The sequence below is a fragment of the Quercus robur genome, chromosome 2, assembly GCF_932294415.1.
Source record: "Quercus robur chromosome 2, dhQueRobu3.1, whole genome shotgun sequence".
Classification (NCBI taxonomy): Eukaryota; Viridiplantae; Streptophyta; class Magnoliopsida; order Fagales; family Fagaceae; genus Quercus; species Quercus robur.
Window position 1 is genome coordinate 13,787,766 of NC_065535.1, and position 16,947 is coordinate 13,804,712.

General features: G+C 36.3%; 3 protein-coding genes across 4 annotated transcripts; 1 reads left to right on the forward strand and 2 right to left on the reverse strand.

The window, feature by feature from the left end:
• The first annotated feature begins 2,342 nt into the window (after nucleotides 1-2,342).
• LOC126712482 (phospholipase D delta-like) lies at nucleotides 2,343-10,205 on the forward strand. The gene is made up of 10 exons (XM_050411818.1): nucleotides 2,343-3,492; nucleotides 3,600-3,716; nucleotides 4,126-4,320; nucleotides 4,681-4,962; nucleotides 5,060-5,128; nucleotides 5,296-5,443; nucleotides 5,877-6,025; nucleotides 6,491-6,661; nucleotides 9,196-9,396; nucleotides 9,689-10,205. The coding sequence occupies exons 1-10, from the start codon at nucleotides 2,575-2,577 to the stop codon at nucleotides 9,980-9,982; spliced, it is 2,544 nt and encodes an 847-aa protein (XP_050267775.1). The 5' UTR covers nucleotides 2,343-2,574; the 3' UTR covers nucleotides 9,983-10,205.
• Nucleotides 10,206-10,913: 708 nt separating this feature from the next.
• On the reverse strand, nucleotides 10,914-11,716 carry LOC126712485 (plastocyanin). Its single transcript, XM_050411823.1, has one exon. It carries the CDS (start codon nucleotides 11,575-11,577, stop codon nucleotides 11,074-11,076), a length of 504 nt encoding a protein of 167 aa, XP_050267780.1. The 5' UTR covers nucleotides 11,578-11,716; the 3' UTR covers nucleotides 10,914-11,073.
• Nucleotides 11,717-15,160: 3,444 nt separating this feature from the next.
• LOC126712484 (uncharacterized) lies at nucleotides 15,161-16,500 on the reverse strand. Of its 2 annotated transcripts, none has more exons than XM_050411822.1 (4): nucleotides 16,170-16,500; nucleotides 15,990-16,078; nucleotides 15,647-15,907; nucleotides 15,161-15,460 (listed from the first exon to the last, which is right to left on the reverse strand). In XM_050411822.1, the coding sequence occupies exons 1-4, from the start codon at nucleotides 16,294-16,296 to the stop codon at nucleotides 15,347-15,349; spliced, it is 591 nt and encodes a 196-aa protein (XP_050267779.1). In that variant the 5' UTR covers nucleotides 16,297-16,500; the 3' UTR covers nucleotides 15,161-15,346. The 2 variants fall into 2 exon arrangements, with proteins under 2 accessions (XP_050267779.1, XP_050267778.1); XM_050411821.1 differs by having other exon boundaries at nucleotides 15,161-15,523; nucleotides 16,170-16,495.
• Between the last annotated feature and the right edge of the window lie 447 nt (nucleotides 16,501-16,947).

A 16,947-nucleotide genomic window follows, 5' to 3' on the forward strand; every position in this document is an offset into this window, starting at 1 on the left:
CTGTGCTTCAAAAAGCTTCCTATTGGCTACTTCATGCTGGACGGACTGATCAATATACTGTGATCAATGCTTTTTTCAGAGAGAGATAATGGATAAGTCTCTTCCTTTGTTCCCAAGGGGACAGTAGGCTTTACTGGGGTGATTAGCAGTGAGGTATTACTTATTAGACATCACTCAAATATTCATTTGAAGCAATGTTAGGATCACAACAATTTACACAACTTTTGTCACAACTCGTCATGTGATGAGTTGTGATAAAAGTTGTGAACTTTGTTGCATTTTTCTATGCATATTTGCTTATTTAGCAACTCATGAAGTTTTGGTCTGTTGAGTTCATTTTCTTACTTTTATAGCCCAAAAAGCGACCTGCCGTTGATATGAAGAAATGGCTGCCGAAGTCCAAACACTTAAAAAGGAAGCTGTATAATCATTTAAATATCTCAACAACCATGAGAATAATTGGCTATGCTGTCTAGTATCCTTTTTGGTATCGAAAAGTTGTGGCAACCCCCAAAAATGTTTTTATCTTTTTAATTATGAGTACTCAGTATCAGTAAACTAAAAGTTAAGTGGGGGCACGTAATGAGAATGGGCATAAACTTTCATAATTTTAGTACTAGTTAAAAGCTAAGTGACAAAAATTTAATACTAATGTGAACTCATTCAAACCGATACAGTAAATTATCTCTACTACCTAGAATCCTGTTTGATTTTTTTTTTTTTTGGGGAATAAAGCTGGCTTTCAATGTAGTAGTATACCTCTACAATAATACAGGGATATGCAAGTGGCACTAGTGGCATATCATCTCCATCTGACGCAAATGGATTGAACTTTTGTTTTTTGTTTTTTTTTTGGGATAAGAAAAGACAAGATTCATTGTATATTATTATTATTATTTTTTGGTTAGAATTGTGTTTATATATATATATATATATATTTTGATGGGAGTTAGAATTGTATATTACTTTTGTGATACGAGATGGTTAGACTTGTTATAAGATTTGTGGCCCAATAATGTGAACAGCTTATAAAAAATAAAAATAGAATTGTATTAACCTTTGAATATTACTCTGTAGAACACCTGGTTTCTCTTGACAGTTGATCCACAACCCACCAACTAATCAAAAAAAAACACGTGCCCGTCACGTGTATCACAACTGTCTGAACATAAAAGAAATCGTCACGTCCATGTTCCACTGTCCGCCACATTTATCAAGGGACCCCCAATTTTCCCAAACGCCCGCCACAGAACCTGCATTCGTGGAAGCCATTTTAGGATTTGACTCCAACATGTTTATCTATATATATATATATATATATATATATTTTAAGAAAGTGGTGTTGGTCTGATTACTCTACTTCCTTTTCACGATACTTCCTGAAAACTTTATGGATTGTGGATGAATTCTAGAAGCTTCAGATATCTACGCTTTCTTTCTTATAAAAAAAAAAAAAAAATTTACGTGTCAGATCAATGAATTCACTACTACGGCTACAAGTTGTACTAAAGTAAAACTTATAATTAATGTAACGTGAGCTTCTACTAAATTTTATTCTCTATTTATGGTCGGTGATAGGTCGGTTTGTATTAAAATTGGTAGAGCACTCACACTATTTTTATCTAATTATTTATTTTTATTTTATGAATTATTTAAAGATTTAGAGCATATATTATTCATCTATTTTTAGAAATATTTTATGGAGAATTTAAAAAATTTTCAAAAAAAATTAATATTTTTATTTTTCATAAAACATTTCCAATAATAATTTATTAATGTAATTTAGTAAAACCAATTATCTAATCTTTCAATTGATCTGTACGTGAAGATTGGTGATATCGGTTTGTACTAAAATTTGTAGAATGCAAGCCCTAGTCTTATATCAATAAGTGGTACCGTTCCTATTTTAAAAAAAAAAAAAAAAGTCGTACCGTATAGCATAAAAAGTTTGATATATGTCCATTAGTAGGTGAACCACTCACTGCCACTTTGACGGAAGCCGCCCCGTTCTTCCTTTGTTTACACTCTTCCAAACATAATTTAATGACTACTAATTTTAATGAAAAGACCAGAAATTCATACTTCAAAAAAGGAGGGTAATAAATCACTAACAATTCGGAATATTGTAGAAAGATTAACTATTTCGGTTATTTTTTTCCTCCCTAAAATTGCTTCAATTTATGCCCACAAGAATACAATCTATATGTTTCAAAAAAAAAATCTTTACCCTGTATAAATTATAGTGTAAGAATATCCATTCCCAAAAGTATCTTGGACCCACAGTCTGTCCACATTTACTGCATTACACGTGGCCATTACTTATATAAAACTCAGCGCAACTAAAATAGTTCCCCTATTTTCCCGAACCCCTCTCTCTCTCTCTTGGTTTCTTGCACGTATCGCCTGCGGTTTTCTCCGTTGGAGTCGTCGGGGAATTCAAAGCAAAGAAAAATGTTTTACGTGGAAAATACAATTCCCAGCACCGTTCGGTTCTTCCTGTGATAGCCAACTCGCGAGCTTTTTAAATACATATACAGCTTTCTCTCATTATTTATCAGGCTGCGCGCGGCTTCAATGGGGGAAGTGATATCAGAGGAAGCGGTGGTGTACCTTCACGGTGACCTCGATCTGAAAATCATCGAGGCTAAATGCTTGCCAAACATGGACTTAGTCTCAGAGCGCATGCGCCGATTCTTCGTTACGTTCAGGACGTGCCACACGCAGTTCAACAGAAAGAAGCAGCAGCAGCAGCACCACTCGCACAACAAGATCATCACGAGCGATCCTTACGTGACGGTGTGCCTCGCCGGAGCCACCGTGGCCCGCACGCGCGTGATCTCCAACTCCCAAAGCCCCGCGTGGAACGAGCGCTTCAAGATCCCCCTAGCACACCCGGTCTCCGAAGTCGAATTCTACGTCAAAGACAACGACGTGTTCGGCGCCGATTTAATCGGCGTCGCCACCGTCTCCGCTCGCCGGATCCTCTCCGGCGAAACAATCAGCGAATGGCTGCCGATACTCAACTCGCTCGGCAAACCTCCGAAACCGGACGCATCGCTCCTACTCGAAATGAGGTTCACGAAATGCGAGGACAATCCGATATACCGCATCGCGACCGATCCGGACCATTTCGGAGTCCGAAACTCCTACTTCCCGGCTCGGAAAGGCGGGTCGGTCACGCTCTACCAAGACGCGCACGTGCCGGAGTCGCTGTTGCCGGAGATAAAGTTGGACGGCGGGAAGGTTTTTCAGCACGATAGGTGTTGGGAAGATATATGTCACGCTATATTGGAGGCGCATCACTTGGTTTACATAGTCGGTTGGTCCGTTTTCCATAAGGTGAAATTAGTTAGAGAACCAACTAGGCCTTTGCCTTGTGGTGGTGAGTTGAGTTTGGGGGATTTGCTCAAGTACAAGTCTCAAGAAGGTGTGAGAGTTTTGCTTTTGGTTTGGGACGACAAAACTTCCCACAGCAAATTCTTCATTAACACGGTATTTATTACAACTATTCCTTTATCAACATTTGGCAAAGAGTTCTTACTGTACGAAAAAAACAATCAATGGATTTAAGTGATTTTTGGCTTAATTTGGATGTGCAGAATGGAGTGATGGCAACTCATGATGAAGAAACTCGCAAGTTTTTCAAGCACTCTTCGGTTACATGTGTGCTCTCACCTAGATATGCCAGCAGTAAGCTTAGCATTTTCAAACAACAGGCATGCCTTTTTTTATATACTATGGTTCAGTACTTATTGCTTTCTTTATATGGTTATTTTTTACTAAATCAGCTTTGGTATTTCAATTTTGTAATGTTTTGATATCATAGAAAACATCTTACTTTTAATATTAAAAATAGATGGCCATTTTAAAATTTTAATTGTACTTAAGAGAGGTAAAACATCACTGTTCATGTAGTCTATTTCTTCACTTGTTCCTTTTAATTTTCTTCCTTTGTATTCAAATTTAGTCAACTACAAGGGCAAAAGAATGCATTGTCTTTCTTAATTTTATAAGGAAATTCTAAAAAAATCATTTCTTGGTCTGCAAGGAAGCCTAAATTTTATTTTCTAGTTGGATGATCGAACAAATTGATGACAATATTAATCTTGTGGCATCTATCTTCAGGTCGTTGGAACCCTTTTTACGCATCATCAGAAATGTGTGATTGTGGATACACAAGCGTCTGGAAATAACAGGAAGATTACTTCTTTTATAGGAGGTCTAGACCTTTGCGATGGCCGCTATGATACTCCTGAGCATCGACTATTTCGTGATCTGGACACTGTATATGAGAATGATTATCACAACCCAACATTTTCTGTGAGCATTTGCATCCTTGGAACTTTTAGTCTTTTTAACTATAGCGGGCTACTTTTTGTGTTCTTCCTTGTACCTTGTTCATTTTAAGATTTCTTTGTGATTGTCAGCAAATATATTTTCCAGTCAGTAATAAGGAGAATAATAAGCTTTTGTGTAAATCTGTTAATGAATGGGCTGCATCATTCCTTACCTGTTCTGGTCATTGACATACATACATGTCATTGCCATATATGAGTTATTTTTATGTGATATTCGAAAAAAAAAATTGCCACATTATGATTATTGTGATTCCACAACTTGGAGCTGTGTAATTATTTTTGGCAACTTACAGTTTGGATGAACTTTCTGTTCAAATAATAGGCGGGGACTAAGGGTCCAAGGCAACCATGGCATGATTTACATTGTAAAATTGAAGGGCCTGCTGCATATGATGTGCTCACTAATTTTGAGCAGCGTTGGAGAAAGGCAACAAAATGGTCAGAGTTGTCGCAGCGGTTCAAAAGGGTATCTCATTGGCATGATGATTCCTTAATAAAGATAGAACGGATCTCGTGGATACTTAGTCCATCCAAATCAATTCCAAACGATGACCCTATAATATGTGTTTCCAAGGAAGATGATCCTGAAAACTGGCATGTTCAGGTTAACTAGTCTGCACTTCCTGAAGTGAAGCTTATAGAATTTTATGATATTCATTTAGTTCTACAAAGTCTGAGCTATTTTATTCTGAAATTGACAGGTTTTCCGCTCAATTGATTCAGGGTCTTTGAAAGGATTTCCTAAAACTGCATATGATGCTGAAGCTCAGGTTTACTATTTTTTTAAGTGAAAATGAACACCTAATTGATGATTTATTTATTGACTCTAGATAATTTGCTTTTAGTGTAATATAATTACAGTGGCATGCCTCAATGAATTTCATTTTTTTAACATTCTGATAATTGGGAAATTCTCTGTTTTTCACTTCTGTTGCAGAATCTTGTTTGTGCAAAGAATTTGGTTATAGACAAGAGCATCCAAACAGCATACATCCAGGCAATCAGATCTGCTCAACATTTTATATATATTGAGAACCAATATTTTCTTGGATCTTCATATGCATGGCCAAATTACAAAGATGCAGGTCAATATACCCATCTCTAAAATTAGTATGTTCAATGTTACATCGTCATACTCTATAAAGTGCTCAAAGTCAACATTGTGTTGTAAACATGTGTTATGTGAGTGAAAAGTTCATGTGTCCAAAGCATATCATTCTGCACTTCCAACTGGATTTCACGACTGTATGTACTTTTTACATTCTATAAAATTTTCCTTAACAGAACTAAGATGGTGTGAGTTTATGTTATATTTCCATTTATGAATTATAAATGTAACAACTGCTTCCCTAATTATGCAAACATTTTGGCTGATATTATCCTTCTCAAATTTAAGCCGACGTGATGATTTACTTAATGATCATATCTGCCTAAGATTCTAGTCATAAGCACCTTGTTTTCCTTCATTTCTCATCCATCAACCTCTTCCTCTAAGTCACTCTTTTTGCATTCGATCAGGTGCTGATAATTTAATTCCAATGGAGCTGGCATTAAAGATTGCTAGTAAGATTCGAGTGAAGGAGAAATTTGCAGTTTACATTGTCATACCTATGTGGCCTGAGGGTGTTCCCTCATCTGCCTCTGTGCAAGAAATTCTCTTTTGGCAGGTAATGCATACAATTATTTAACTAATAAATTACAAAGGAGATTAATAAGAAATTCTTGTGCAAGGTAAGGGTAAAAGTTGGTAAGGGAGACGCCAACAAGGAAATCAGGCTTTGTTTCTATTTTTGGTAATACATCTCATACTAGTCTTGCTTAATTATGGGATCATGGTCTAGGTAAACATTGTCAATTTATGCCCAGGAGGGTATCTCTTTATAATTTTTTGAATGTGCTTTCATATTGGTAGTGATACTCTATTTTTTCTTAAGAGTACTAATGAAAATCAGTGGTATAATCCACTTATTTTCCTCGCTTATCTGGCTTGGCATGGTTGTCCAAAACATTAAATCAAGTGGGTTTTAATCCATGAGGGAAAATGCGACTCATTTTTTCTAGTAAAATTCAGTTTCATTAATATTTTTAAATGCCATATTATTTTAGTAATCTTGGTCTCTTGCTTTCCTCAGGCGCAGACAATGCAAATGATGTATGAAATCATAGCAGGAGAGTTGAAATCCATGCATCTTGAGAGTTCACATCCCCGAGACTACCTCAATTTCTATTGTCTTGGTAATCGAGAAGAACTACCGAAAGAAGCCTCACCTTCACCGAATCAATCATCCAAGAATGGAGATACGGTATCATACACTTTTTTTTTCCCCTTTTGATAATCAAGAGATTTTTCATTGAAACAAGCTGGTGTAAACCAGCAAACACAATACATACAAGATGGATAAACTAACAACAACCACTATGCAGCAAGAAATCTGGATAAAACTAGAGAAACACAATACAAACAAGCTGAAACTCAGCCTAATACAAAGAAAGGAAACAACCACTCTATCTAGCACAACTACATCCACATAGATTAAGACAATTCACAGAGACTCCCTAACCGTTGCAAATCTGCACATTTTCCAGATTCTCTTAGAAACAGGACACTTGAAGAACTGCCATTACTTGACAGCAGAATCTTCAAAACCTCATATGCTTCATATCTTGAAGTTAATATTGGATCTAGCAAATGGTTGACCTCCCTCTATATGGATCTTGACTTGTTTTCTAATGAGGCTAGCAATCTGGTCTTCAGAGTTAATCAACCCTTGGAAAATAATTGCATTCCTATGACTCTGTATATGATAAGCAGCAGTGCTAAATCCCAATTTTCTGCATACAGACCTCAATGATTTACCTTTACAATGCTTCATTTCCTACTCAACAATATTATCCCAATCATCCCCCATGGATTCTTGACAGCACCCATATTTCATCCTCATCCAAATTCTCCTGGAGAAAGCACACAGAAAAGATGATATCTACTCTCACTGTAGCCCTGCACATTAGACACAGGGCATCAATTGCTAAGCCTCTATTCACTGACCTTTCTTTGGTGGACAACCTGTTTCTTATTGCTAGCCAAGCTATAAATGCACATCTAGGGATGGCCTCGGAAACCAAATAATCTTCCACCAAGCCACTATACGTCTATGATGTTGTAATTGATTCCAAGCACTAGCAACATAAAAAAAATCCCTGTTTTAGAAGGAATCCACCAAGCTTTATTTGCATCACCAATATCAATTGAAAGTAACTGACTCAAGATATTAACTAAATTCTCTGATCTAGCAGATCCCCAGTTCCAATATCCATCATGAATGACACTAGCCAACTTAGCAGTTGTAGAACTAGTGGAATCATAAATTACTCAATGACCAAATTTCTGGGTTAAAGGACCTTCAAGGTGCTAATTGTCATACCATAGGTAGATTTCAGTACCAGACCCCACTAGGAACTTGGGATGAGGCCTGAATAAGTATCTAAGTTTTAGAATTTTCCTCCACCCCCTTGAACAATCATGAGGGACCTTAACACTCCAAAGACTTTGGCGCTTTAAGTCGATACAATTTTATCCAAGCCACTGACAAGGAGCCTGCTTGAGTGAATAGGAGCAAATAAACTTCATAAGGTGCAGCTTTATTCCACTCTTCCACTCTTCTAAGCCCAAGACCACCCTCTTTCTTAGGACAACAAATAGTATCCCAAGCTACTTTTACAACCTTCACTGGACCATCTGAACCACTCCAAAGAAAGCAAGCAAGCTTTTGTTCTATGGCTTTTTAAACCTTCTTAGGGATAATAAACACATTAGACTAAAAAGCTTGAATACTGAATAGGATAGATTTAATCAACTGAAGTCTACTAGCAAAACTCATAACTTTGGAGGCCTATGAAGAAATTATGGCTGTCATTTTATCTATTAAAGGAACACAATCTTGGTATTTCAACTTTCCAGAAATAAGAGGAACACCAAGGCATCTAACAGATAAGTGACCTTCTTTGAAGTGCAAAATATTCAACACTTGTTCTTTTATTCTAGCCTGAACTCCACCAAAGAAAACATCACTCTTCGAAGGATTAAGACATAACATTTTAATGAACTCAGCAATACCTGATTGGATTAGCAGAGCAAAAGATTAAAAGGTCATCTGCAAAACACAGATAAGTGAGCTGCAACTCCTGATTGGATAAAGTGCATTCTTTGACCCAATCCAAATACATTCCAGGAGCACCAATAGTGTGGAGACATTGCAGAACAAAATTCCAGTCAATTGAGTCATAGGCCTTCATAACATCAACCTTAACTGCACATCTAGGGATTCCCTTTTCCTTATGATAATTCCTCACCAGTTCTTGAGCTAGGAGAATATTTTCTGCAACTAAATTATTAGGACCTAAAATTGCAAAGGGTGCAACTAGGTGACTACCACATTCATAATTAAGGACTAATGTAAACAAAGTTCCTCCCAAATTATAAGGACCTAAAATTGTGAAGGGTGCAACTAGGTGACTACTGCATACATAATTAAGGTCTAATGTAGACAAAGTTCCTGTGTGTTGTGTGTTTATATATTTATAACTATAGAGACAACCTGTGGGTCTGTGTGCACATGCGTGCGTGTTTTCAGCAGTAAACAGTGCCATTGACAAGTTGCACATTTGTAAGTTTATCCTACTGGATCAAGGATATGTTCATGAAATTGTATATTTTATGATGATAGATGAGCATCAGCTCTATTCATTGGAATTCTATGAGCAAACACAAAGACAAAAAAAAATTTCTATACTGCGCAGAAGATTGTGCAATTGATTTTTTTTCATGACCTACTTTCAGGTTTCTGCCTCACAAAAGTTCCAACGGTTTATGATTTATGTACACGCCAAGGGAATGATTGTAGATGATGAGTATGTGATATTAGGTTCTGCCAATATTAATCAACGATCTTTGGCTGGTTCAAGAGACACTGAGATAGCCATGGGTGCATATCAACCCCATCATACCTGGGGCAAGAAGAAGGGTCATCCACATGGGCAGGTTTGTACATTCATTAAGTCCCTGGATGTGTTGTACTGTACTTCTGTTGCAATCACAATTTAATGCCCTAGTTTAACTGAATTCTACATTTGGATGCATACATTGGGAAAAAGAAGAGAAAAAAAAAAAAAAATACTTGGTTTAATTGGCCATTCAACAGACACCATATAATTATATGCTTATAGCATGAATGGTTTTTTTTAATATTCATTCTTCTAAAAATTTGGTAGCCATTGTTGTGGATAAAAGAAGTTGTTATGTAAGCTGACAAAATTGATCAAAACCTTTGCAGGTATATGGGTATAGAATGTCTTTGTGGGCAGAACATCTGGGGATGCTAGATGATTGCTTCAAGGAGCCTGAAAATTTGGATTGCGTGAAGAGTGTGAACCAGATTGCTGAAGATAACTGGAGGAATTTCACAGCAGAGGATTTTACACCATTGCAGGGGCACCTTCTTAGATACCCTGTCCAGGTAGATGCCAATGGGAAGGTAGGCCCCTTGCCCGGACAAGAGACTTTCCCAGATGTTGGCGGTAAGGTGATTGGATCCCGTACTAATCTTCCTGATGCTTTAACTACATAGGTTCACAATTTTATCTTTGTCGTTTTGTTCATATTATAATCGTGCATTTACGTGGGCATAGAAGAGGGTAAAAAATGGTTTAAAGACAATGAGCCTTGCTGAGTTGAATTTAGGATAGCTCATAATCTGACACGAACGTTGTGGAGGATGCAATTTGTTTTGCAGTGTAATCTGTAGAATACTAGAATGTATATCATCAATTCATTTCTTATTTTTCAGTTAATTCTTGGAATCAAAATTTTATAATTGATGAAATTTTTTTATAGACCTGGATAAAGAATACTTGTAGGGGTTTGGTGTGGATGTATGTGCGCTGAATAGCTCTACCAAGGATTGCCAAGCATTGATTAGGCTTGTGATATTAAGTTATTAACCATGTGATATTAATAAAACAGTATAGAGGAAAAGAGATAGGGCCATAATCAAATTACATTTTTTTTTATAGATATATTTAGATTGTGAGAGAGGGAGAGATGGGGTTCGAAAGTAAGTACAAAGGATGTCACTTGCATCTAATATGAAGTTATTAAATAGTGTAACATTTGGAATAATTCAATCAAAGAGAGAAAAATCGTTATTTCCTTTGTTGGAAGGTTTCAATAAATAATAAGTATCTCTATTTTTTTGGTTCCCCTGCAAACATTAGAAAGTGTGAGTTTACGAGCTCTTGGCTCTTTTTATGCCTTAAAAAGAGATAAAAACGATGGTAACGTTGGACCAATTAGTGGTAGAATTAACAATGAAAACTTATCACCTCCTCGACAAGTTTCAAAACAAGTTTATGACTATCACCTTATGTGAAAGTGAAAAAAGTTATGAAAACGAGACAAATAAAAAGGTATTACATTACTTGCATCCTAATTCGTCAAAAACCAAATCAAAATCACGCAAATGCTTAAATTAGACCACAAACAAATCTGCCAATTTCAAATGAAGAAAATGAAAAAACACCAAAGCATTTATATTGGTCCACAACATACAATCATACATTCCCTCACGTTCCCAACATTGATTATTGAGCTCTACTACCTCCCAAAAAAGTTTAAAAAGAGAAATATGAAATTATCCTTACAGAGAGTGTTCAAACAAACTTAATTAACAGTAACTTTTCCCACCATCCCAGCTCCCTGGTGGGGTGAGCAGTAGAAAGTGTAGCTTCCTTTTTCAGTCAAGGTCACAGCGTATGTCTCTCCTGGAGCATTGAGGAGGTCCTCCTCACTCATGGAGATCTTTCCGGCATCGACACCACCGGGAATTTCGTCCTCGTCAAAAACAACGTTGTGGGGGAATCCTGCATTGTTCTTGAACACTATCTTCTCTCCAGGGGCCACGCTGAAGTTGCTGGGAATAAAGGCCAATGACCCATCATCACCACCAAGCAAGACCTCAGCAGCCATGGCATTGCTTGCAAGCATTACACTTGCAGCAGTGGCTGCAACAGCAACACCCACATCCTTGAGTGAAGCCTTAATGCTAAGCCTTGGGACTGGAGAGACTGATGAGACTTTAGCTGTGGCACTCACTTTGGCCGCACCAGCTGCCTTAAGGCCTGTGAACGATGGGATGGTGACAGCTGCAGAGGTGACAGTAGCCATGGGATAAGGATTTTTCCTTTTACTTTCTGGTCTAGTTTGAGAGTTGGAGGGGGATCAAAAGAAGAAGAGAAGAGGGCTTGATTTTAATAGTGTGAGGTGTGAGGGGAAGTGAGGATTTTTTGTGTGGTATGAATTGGTGGAGGGATTTGTGGTTAGATAATGGATGGATGAGGTGTATGTATGGGTGGAGAAATGGGTTATCTGCAGAGAATAGCTGCTATTGGCTGGGTTGGATACTATCCTATGACGTGGCTTAGATTTTATGATGAGAGGTGGATATTGTGAGAACAAAAGTATGCCAAATTAGTGAAAGAGGATAAATTTTGCATGAAGAAAATGGAAAAACAGCCCCTGAATAAGATTTGCATCAAGTATTCTTTGGCCAAGTAACCTGTACTCCTAGGAAGACTTTTTCTAAAAAAAAATTGTTGTAACTTATAACAAATGAGAGATGGATTTAAATTCTAGTTCTCCTTAAAATTATTTAAAAAAAAAAAAAAAAAAAAAAAAAAAAAAAAAAAAAAAAACTATCTTTGAACTATAAAATTCAGAATTGTTTGTCAAAGGCTGTGTAGTTGAATTAGCACCTCAACATACACAAGTTGCTTGAGGATTTAGGGAGAAATGGTTCAAGTTGCAGAGTTAATATCACTTATAAGTTGTAACTATCTCAAAAAAAAAAAAAAAAAAAAAAAAAAAAAAAAAACAAAACTCAGGAGTCCTAGAAGATTTTACATTTGCATAATGGGAACATTTGACAGTGATATTTCCCTCTATAAAGTATGTGAGGTAATAAATCAGCCACGGCATTCGTCTTTCTTCTTGAGATGTGATAAGCCTTCGGAGGTTACTTGTGCCAGTTTTCAAAGAAATTCATATTCACTAATCCACATTCTTTTTCCTTGACCACTAAACCCGAATACCATAATAGGTTGAATGATAGAAAAATGCTAAATTTCGTTACATGTGTGCTTTGCAAATGTGTAAGCAACTGTTTCTGTATCTTGCTATCGCAACCTTGAAAATGTGTGGCCCATGTAGCATTTCTGCCACAGATTTTATTTTAATTTTTTTGCCAAGAAAATCTGTTGCAAACTTACAAGATACTGAGATAGTCGCTACAAATTCTTTTGGTAACACAACCTATGAAGTGCTGATGACCACAAAAGCAAATGATCCAAGTGCAAAATATAAATCTTTCTTTGATTATTGCTATCAATGTAAATTTATGGAGACAAATTCTAGTACATCACCTATAGTTGCTTTTAGCGAGTGGCTTCTAATTTTCCTTTCTTTCTGGCCAGGCATAATTTGTTTATGCTTCTTTTTCTTCTCATTTTAAAAATAAAGGTTGAACCTTATTTAAACTTGGCAAAAATAAGCCGGACCCATTAACCCACCTGAAGCTAAGCGGAAAAGAGTATGGATAATAAGAATAGTACCTTGTTTCAATGGGCATGATAGGCCTTGCATAAAAGACTTTCCTTCCAAACTCAAGTTTTTGGCAATCCTCGATTTGAGTATCAAGGAGATATTATAATATACTAGGATATTCTCATTAATAATTAGACTATGATTTTGTTAAATGTCATAGAATACTGTAATTTTGTAATATAATATGTTATTGTGCTTTTAGGATTACTATTATACTAAACCTAATGTATTCTTATAAATACCATATATTAAGTTTCTTGTGATGCGTAATTTAGTATAATAAAAATGTTTCCATTAAAATATATAAAATAAAGACGTAGTTGTTGAGGACTCTTAACTGCATTTGTAAGTTGTCAAAGTCAATAAGGTAAAATCCTAGCATCTCTTTTTTTCTTTTTTCTTTTTTTTTTTTTTTTTTTTTTAATGGTTACAAAACTTCATAGCACCATCTTAATAATACGGGGCATTCTAACCACATAATACGTTTTAAACCAATGAAGAAAATAATCTTTTCATGTATGTTAATTTTGATAAACGATACATGCACAACTTCTTCCTCAAAGTCTTTAACCTTCCTGAGACTTTTTTTTTTTTTTTAACATATCAAAAAAAGAGTCTCTAACCTTCCTTAGGATTATATAATTTATGTAATTTGCCCTATATGACAACAAACAATGAAAGTACAGGACTGTAAACTCACAATGGTTTAAAATTTTTGTGATATATATATATATATATATATATATATATGATTCTTCAGCAAAGCAGCAAGTTTCTTTAGTATACAGCTTGTTCTCAGTGATGGATGGAGATGCTTATTGCTAAGAACTGTCTAGACCCGCTACTCTCTAATGACTTCTCACAATAATGTAATTAGCAATATTTTGGGTTTCAAATCTTGTTTTTTAGGATGTCTATTTCGTTGGGTCAGAAGGGATTGCAATGTAGCTGCTCATGCAGCAGCAAAGTTATCTCTCAGTTTTAAAGAGTTTTGGTTTTCAATAAGGACAATCTACCAGGAGCCTCAGCTGCTGTCTGTAAGGTAGATTGTCCATCCATTTCTTCTTCTTAAACGGAAATTGCAGGTTATCAAAAAAAAAAAAAAAAAAAAAAAAAAAAATCTTTGAAAGTTATTCATCTTGTAAGAAACTGAGAGCAGGTAACAAAGGATCCTTCCAAACAATATATTGACAGAATAGCTTGTGACATGAATCCTCCATCCACACCTTAAGAGCAACTGTCTAGTAACTCATACTCCCAAAGGCTCCAATTAGACACAAAGTTCAATTTTATGTTTTATTTTGATCAAGATACAAGAGTGCAGCAACAAAATCTACTTCCACTTCTTTCAAAGTATACCAAGTACCATTCTGCCTCCACCATAACCCCTTAAACCTTCTTCTAAAAATTTATCATGAAACGGGATGGCTCAGTCCACTAATTTTTTCGTTCATCCAATTAACACCAATCAATCCTCATATATTGCTACAAATAATTCCAATAGAAATTTATATAAAATACCTCAGTTTTCTTTGATAAAAAGAATCTTTCAACTTGTACTCCCCAAATTTAAACTATGTACACTGGACTAAGTAGCATTGCATGTGTTCTACTGCTGTAAGACATAAAAGACATCCTCAATAACTAATCAATGTATAGCTTCCTAGATTAACATCTCTCATCTACATGCATAAATAGCCAGACAAACCATGATTACAAACAAACAACCATTGTATGAAATTATGAATAACCAAATCAAACAACCCCTTTTTTAGTTGGATGGTTTTACACTTGAAGAATTGCTTCCCAGAGAAATAATAAATCTTAAAACAAGCTCCATTCTTAGACATCTCATACAGGGCAATTTGTCGAATAAATAACCTAATTTGTGGGCTGTATTGTTGTTTAAATGGTAACTTTGGTATACAAGGACCAAATAATCTACATCCAGCCTGTGCCCGACAAAAGCATAACCATAACTCTAACCTCAAGTAAAAGCCCTGCAACTTCAAGAGTAGACATAAAACCCTAAAACAGAGTATATTTTCAAATAAAAGGTTGTTATAATTATCTCTATCAAAATTCCAATCTCCAAAGCTATCTAGAGATTACCCTCTAACCAAGAGGCGTCAAAAACAACATATAGGAGTCGATCAATAACATGTAAGTGTAATTATTATAAACGTTAACAACATTGTTTTGACGCTTTACATAAATTACATTTGTTCAATTTCCATTGATGAAACTATCGATATGAAAAAAAAAATATATTAACAACAAAATATTCACAAAGTGACACAAATATTTACACCACTCTCATTATCATTTCACCTCATTAAATCGGGAAGGCATCGTTACGATGATGATGATGATCATCATCTATATCAAGGTAATTGAAGCCCAAATCCCCATTAGAATCTCGATAATTGAAGTCCGGGTTCACATAGCACTTCATCTCATGAAACAAGTTCAAATTATCCACCAGCTTATGAAATACATTACATCCACAGCACTGCCAACAAGTCAATTTTTATTTTTTCTTTAACACACATAAATTCACTTTTTTTTTTTTTTTTTTTTTAACGAAATAAAATTTTCCAAAGAGAGAGAGAGAATTGAATAACGAAATACGAACCTGAACGAAAACGGTGCCGTCAGTGTAAGCGTGGGGATTGATAGCACGAGTGGTTCTCTGCCCACAAACGTTACAAGTGAAGGCAACGCGCATACGCCTACGTGGTGACTTTGTGAAGAGGGACCACGGGAAGGTCGATATCCTCTCCGTACCTGATCCACTCTCGTCGGCTCCCGCTGGAACCGACGGACCCTCCATACCCGACCCGGTCGTCCATCCTCTCACAGACGCCGCGCTCAACACCAATCCCATCGCCGCATCCTATTTTCATTTCCCAAATTACCCCCCAAAAAACACATGAATTTACCAATTCTTTGAAATTCCGATAAATGGAGTAAATTACCTTGGAGAGAGTGTGATTGTGGAAGAGAGGGACTAAGCTGGAATCTTTGGCTTTGGAGTCGGATTGGAGATCGGAATCGTTACCTTCCTCTGAATCAAAACGAAGCGTTTCGGTTAGAACAAAAAAAAAAATTGAGGGAAAAAGAAATAGTATAGTAGGAGAAAGGATGAAATGTTGTACTTTTGGAAGAGATGGGGAAGGGGAAGGGGAAGCGGACGAGTCTTGGTGAGTCGGTTCTCTTTGGGGAGAAGATTGAGGATGGAGAAGAAGACGAGGAGAGAATGGCAGAAGAGCCAAGCGCTTCCATTTCGATCACGCTCAGGCTCAGATTCTAGACGGTTCTGTTCTGTGGGGGCTATTGATCATAGATCAAACTCTCTTCGATGATGAAGATGAGCAACGACTTCACGTGTTTCGGTGTTGTGTGCCCACAGGATGAGCTAATTGGGAGGATTACGGAATAGTATAGTAGTGTTGCGTTCGCGAAACTTTCCAGCAAAAACTTGGCATGTCATTATTGGTGTTAATTTGATCTCACTGTTACAATTATATTTTTATTCACAGAGAACAATCATTATCATATTTAAAATTTATTAGGAGAATATTGTGAATATAATTATAAGGACTCGATTTGTAACGACTCAAAATGATATTGGGTTCGCACATAAAAAGGTCAAAACAATATAATTTGTAGAGCATGGGTATTAAGAACTAGATTAACTTTCGTAGAAGGAAAAGATTCACCCTCACGTTTATTGAAGGTTCAAAGCTGGCACAACAATCGGTTTTTCGTTGAAATAGATACAGTTCTTTTGTTTTTCACGTTTTTCTTCTTGAGTCTTTGCTTTTCTTTTTTCTCCTTTTTTTATGTTCTGATCCCCCCCCCCCCCCTTTCTGCATGTTCTTCTTTCAGATTATATACCACCCTCTGTGTTCCATCCTCACCACACACGTGTAG

Excerpts from the sequence above, each read along its gene's own strand:
- LOC126712484 (XM_050411821.1), bottom strand. The coding sequence starts at position 16,296 with ATGGAAGCGCTTGGCTCTTCTGCCATTCTCTCCTCGTCTTCTTCTCCA. Across the intron at positions 15,908-15,989 it reads ACAATCACACTCTCTCCAAG|GATGCGGCGATGGGATTGGT; the intron begins GTAATTTACTCC and ends AAATGAAAATAG. Across the intron at positions 15,524-15,646 it reads ACGGCACCGTTTTCGTTCAG|TGCTGTGGATGTAATGTATT; the intron begins GTTCGTATTTCG and ends ACTTGTTGGCAG.
- LOC126712485 (XM_050411823.1), bottom strand. The coding sequence starts at position 11,577 with ATGGCTACTGTCACCTCTGCAGCTGTCACCATCCCATCGTTCACAGGC.
- LOC126712482 (XM_050411818.1), top strand. The coding sequence starts at position 2,575 with ATGGGGGAAGTGATATCAGAGGAAGCGGTGGTGTACCTTCACGGTGAC. Across the intron at positions 4,321-4,680 it reads ATCACAACCCAACATTTTCT|GCGGGGACTAAGGGTCCAAG; the intron begins GTGAGCATTTGC and ends TTCAAATAATAG. Across the intron at positions 9,397-9,688 it reads AGGGTCATCCACATGGGCAG|GTATATGGGTATAGAATGTC; the intron begins GTTTGTACATTC and ends AAACCTTTGCAG.